Below are 5,450 nucleotides of genomic sequence, written 5' to 3' on the forward strand. Positions count from 1 at the left end.
AGCTCCTCCCTCCACTGAAGTCATGTTTACTCTCTCTCTTTTTCTGTCAGTGATCTCTCAAAAAAAAGTAATAATTGTTTTAATTAAAACAAAATTAAAATGTTTTATGATAGACACTGAGGAGGGCACCTGACGGATTGAGTGCTGGGTGTTACACTATATGTTGGCAAATTGGACTCCAATAAAAAAAGATATACAAAAAAAAAAAAAGAAACTGAATTGAGAACTGTAAAAATACAGAAATTATTAAGAATTAGTAACAGTGAATTAAACTCAGTTGAGGTAGTAAAAGATTAAAAAATACGTTTCACAATGGACTGACCAATTGACTGAATATTCACTGCTAAAATATTGATTGTTTATCTCTTGTCCTCTCTGCCTCTCTCTCTCTTTCTCTCTTTTAGGTTTCATTACGGAAAACACTATCAAATGTTTCTACATCATTCCTTGAATGTTCAGAATATTTACTGTAAGATACTTTGCAACTAAACTACTATGTTGAAATAGTATGAAAGTGCATTATGTAAATCATGATGAATTTTCCCCATTTTGTAGAGTTGTATCCAAATAGATCCTTGCTAGAAACTAAAACAACACATTCAGCTCAGAAAGATGCCTTCTCTTGCCGAATCCTCTAAATTAATGTTTATTATGCCTAAATAATCAGGTCTCTATAGTTATTGCTTTATTTCTTGTTTCATAAGCAACCAAGATAATAAGTTGTGAATAAATGTTGTGGTTTCCACTTTATTCAGAAGAAAACAAATGAATGGTGGGGATTATACACTGGTAGTGGCACTTCCATGATCAAACATATGGATTAAACCTCCAAATACAGAGTATTCATTTCACAGAATGATTCCTTGCAGATTAATTATTTCTAACTTGCATTTTCCCCACTTTGCCTGAAATAATGCAGCAAAATAACAGTACTACTGAGTTCATACTGTTAGGATTGACTCAAGATCCTATGAAAAAGAAAATGGTATTTGTAATATTTTTCATTTTTTATTTGGGAACTGTGGTTGGGAATTTGCTTATTATTGTAACCATCAAGTCCAGCCGGACACTTGGGAGCCCCATGTACTATTTCTTATTTTATTTGTCCCTTGCTGATTCCTGCTTTTCAACTTCCACAGCCCCCAGACTAATTGTGGATTCACTCTCTGCAAAAAATATCATAACTTACAATGAATGCATGACTCAAGTCTTTGCACTGCATTTCTTTGGCTGCATGGAGGTTTTAGTCCTCATCCTTATGGCCTTTGACCGGTATGTGGCCATCTGTAAGCCCTTACATTACCCAACCATCATGAGCCGGCGGGTCTGCACCATCCTAATTGTTCTGGCATGGATTGGATCTTTTATCCATTCTACAGCCCAGATTATCCTGGCTTTGAGATTGCCCTTCTGTGGACCCAATTTGATTGATCATTACTGCTGTGATTTGCAGCCCTTGCTGAAACTTGCTTGCATGGACACTTTTGTGATCAACCTACTGTTGGTGTCTAATAGCGGGGGCATTTCCTCAAGCAGTTTTGTGATTCTGATGATCTCCTACATTGTCATCTTGCATTCACTGCGAAACCACAGTGCGGAAGGGAGGAAAAAAGCTCTCTCTACTTGCACTACTCACATCATTGTGGTAATCATATTCTTTGGTCCCTGTATATTCATTTATACACGCCCCCCAACCACTTACCCCATGGACAAGATGGTAACTGTATTTTATACTATTGGGACACCTTTTCTCAACCCACTTATCTACACACTGAGGAATGCAGAAGTGAAAAATGCCATGAGAAAGCTATGGCATATCAATATTACCTCAGAAAGCAGAAGATGAATTGAGGACTTCGGTTGATTACTTAATCTGTACAGATATCAAATATGATTCTGTGTATCCTGATTTACACAACACACTCTAATATATCACACCAGAGTTCCTTACTTTTTTCGGTACTTCTGCCCTTAAACTAGTAGCTTCCCTTACTTATATTGCCAGCCTGGTTCTTTCTTTTATTGAGAGCTCACTTCTGATGTTGCTGATTAGGAAACACTGCTCAAAACTCTGTCTACACTCTGGTATGTTAATAAGAAAGATATTTATACAATCACAAGTGTTCAAAAAATGATCATCCATAAATAAAATATTTTATGACTTGTAATTACCTCTATAGAACGTTTCAAAAAAGATATCTTACTGTCTTTTCAACACATTCAGAGCAATGGAACTATTTTTTTTGTGTTAGAAATTCCTTACATTATATCATTAGTTTGTCTTTATTTTTTTTATTTTTCATTTCTTTTTAAGATTTTATTTATTTATTCTTGAGAGACACAGAGAGAGAGAGGCAGAGACACAGGTAGAGAGAGAACCAGGCTCTATGCAGGGAGCCTGATGTGGGACTCGATCCTGGGACTCCAGGATCATGCCCTGGGCCAAAGGCAGGCACTAAACCACTGAGCCACCCAGGGATCCCCCATTAGTTTATCTTTAAAAAGTTCCACACAAGTGAACCAAAGGTCTAAAGGTGTGTGTGTGTTTGTGTGTGTGTGTATACATATTGTGTATAAATAAGTATACATATATATATACACACACACACACACATACCTTAAATATAAATATATAATATACATAAATCCTTTATATATATATTTCTTATTGTTTCTTTTGGCTATTAACATAATTGATGCATTATGTATGGGATTTTTAAAGTGTTATATTACAAAAATATTGAGATATCCAGCTAATCTGTGTGATTGGTATATAAGTGCTATACCAAGAGAATTCTGTCAGCCAATGAGGGAAGGAGAGAAAATAATCTAGGCTGGCAAGACTAAATAAGAATTTAAAATACACCATAGATACAACATATTTTCTGAGATCAAAGTAGAGAAAGGTAAAACCTAGTTTGAAGGGAAAAAATGGGCAAGATGGTGGAAGAGTAGGGGCCTCAATTCCCCTGGCCCCACCAACTTCCAAAAATAACTTTCAAACTATCCTGAAAACCTACAAATCTGACCTGAGATTTTAAAGAGAGAATAGCCTGTACTCTACAGATAGAAAGGTTTTGGCTTCTAACAAAGTAGGAGGGTGGAAAAAAGTAAAAAAGAATTCAGTCGGGGAGCGTCCCTATGAGGAGCGGGTCTAAGGCGGCAGAGGGAGCCTCGGGGACAGGAAATCCCAGCCCCGGAGAAAGGGGAAAATTAAAATTCTGGACCGGATTCTTCCGGGATGGAAAGGCGCTTAGCAAGGGACTCGGGCCGATCGAGGGAGGGGCAATGGAGCTCCCAGGTCCCCGGGGTCACTAACACAGGAGGTGCGCCCCAGGGGAGAGCATGCCACACACCCCGGGCCAAGTGAGGTAAAGGGCTGGAGGGCGCCGGGGGGACCTCGGGGAGAAGCCAGTAGGTCAGGAGGCGGCTCCCTGTGGAGGGGGCTGCACCCTCTGCCTTCGGGTGCTGCGACCCCAGGAGCGCGATTCCAGCAGCGCAGGCCCTGGATCCCAGGGCACCAGGGGGCACAGTCCAGGATCCTGCGCTCCCCCGGGACAGACCGAGGCTGGGAAGGTCCAGGACACCAAAGACGTTCATGGCGCGGTTGGACCCGGAGCTGTGCAGGTCAGCAACCTGTAACCCCTGCCAGGCCCTTGCGGACTGGGAGCTGTGGTGGTTACTGCGGGAGCTGACTTCAGGGCTGGAGAGCTGGCCCCCGTCAGTGTGGTTGTTCTTCCTGGTGTCACTCTGTGCCTGGTACAAAGTGGGGCTGCCAGGGAAAAGGGGCATCACAGGATAAACAGCTCCCACGGAGCCTGGAACCCAGTGGGGGGAGGGCAGCTCCCCCAGATGCACACACCTGAGAATCAGCACAGCAGGCCCCTCCCCTTCTGGTCCCCCAGAAGACCAGCTGGAAGGACAGGGGAAGAGCAAGTTCTTGACCGAGCAGCGCTGGAAAGCTCCAGGGGAAGTCAAGGGATTTACAGTATATAGAACTAGAAGGCATCCCTCCTTTTGTTTTTTCCTTTTTCCAGTACAACTCGTTTGTATATCAGACTGTAAATTTCCAATTTTTTTTTTACTTTTCCAACCTTAGCTACAATATTTTACCATTTTTAAGTTTCTTCCTTTTTGACTTTCATATTTAAACCATTAAGACCATTTTCATAGGTCTTAGATATATTTTCCACTTCTAGATTCCCTTCAACATACTCAACCTAATTTTGGGAGATATACAAGATATGTTTTTTTGTTTTGTTTTGTGTTTTTTGTTTTCTCTGCCTCATTTTGTTCTACAATGGTGGAAGTTATTTACCTTCTAAAACATGACCAGAATACACCCAGAACCAAGTGGTATACCATGCTGGTTCATTCTGTGAGATTTGTATTCCCATTCTGCCCCCCTCTTTTATCTCATTGGTGCTTTGGTGGTCAGTTTTGGGGCTTTCTACAAGTATTTCCTGTTTATATAAATTTGGGACTGAGTAGATTCTAACATACAGAACTTAATATACACAGAAACAAGAGGATCACCCTCTAGGACCCCTCAGGTAGACTACATTCTCCCTCCACTACACTTTCGTCACCACCAATATTTCCCAATCCCCCTCTCCCTTATTCCTCTCCTTTTTTTTCTTTTATTTTTCCCCTTTACATTTGCTTTTTTCTCTTCTTTTTTCTTCTTTTTCTTTGGGATCCTTGGCCTTTTATTTTTTACTTTTTTTTTTAATTTGCTTGTCATTTTAGTGTTCCTTTTGTTTTATTTCATTCTGATCTATGTTCTCAATTTCTAGTCTCTGACCACGGCAGAATCATCTAGGATGAAATTTACTTAGGTTGTAGTTGATATTCTTGGCTCAATCCATTCATACAGCCATTCTGCACTGAGCAAAATGACTAGAAGGAAGAAATTCCCACAAAAGAAAAAATCGGAAACTGTTCTCTCTGCCACAGAGTAACAGAATTTGGGATACAATTCGATGTCAGAAAGCCATTTCAGAAGCACAATTATAAAGCTACTGGTCACTCTGAAAAAAAAAGCATAAAGGATTCAAGAGACTTCATGACTGTAAAATTTAGATCTAATCAGGCTGAAATTAGAAATCAATTAAATGAGACGCAATCCAAACTGGAAGTCCTAACAATCAGGGTTAATGAGGTGGAAGAAAAGTGCGTGACATAGAAGACAAGTTGATGTCAAGGAAGGAAGCTGAGGACAAAAGAGAAAAACAAAAGACCATCAGGAAAGGTTAAGGGAAATAAATGATAGCCCCAGAAGGAAAAATCTACATATAATTGGGGTTCCAGAGAATGCCGAGAGGGACAGAGGGCCAGAAAAGAATTTGAACAAATCATAGCTGAGAACTTCCCTAACTTGGAGAGGGAAGCAGGCGTTCAGATCCAGGAGATAGAGAGGTCCCCCCATAAAATCAATAAAAACCGTTCCA

The 5,450-nt window shown here is 40.4% G+C and overlaps 1 protein-coding gene across 1 annotated transcript; it reads left to right on the forward strand.

Moving 5' to 3' along the window:
* The first annotated feature begins 913 nt into the window (after positions 1 to 913).
* LOC119869237 (olfactory receptor 4C11-like) lies at positions 914 to 1,846 on the forward strand. The gene has a single exon (XM_038589277.1). It carries the CDS (start codon positions 914 to 916, stop codon positions 1,844 to 1,846), a length of 933 nt encoding a protein of 310 aa, XP_038445205.1.
* Positions 1,847 to 5,450: the final 3,604 nt, after the last annotated feature.

The sequence above is a fragment of the Canis lupus genome, unplaced genomic scaffold, assembly GCF_011100685.1.
Source record: "Canis lupus familiaris isolate Mischka breed German Shepherd unplaced genomic scaffold, alternate assembly UU_Cfam_GSD_1.0 chrUn_S1831H2028, whole genome shotgun sequence".
Classification (NCBI taxonomy): domain Eukaryota; kingdom Metazoa; phylum Chordata; class Mammalia; order Carnivora; family Canidae; genus Canis; species Canis lupus.

Coding starts and splice junctions, on each gene's coding strand:
- LOC119869237 (XM_038589277.1), top strand. CDS start 914: ATGCAGCAAAATAACAGTACTACTGAGTTCATACTGTTAGGATTGACT.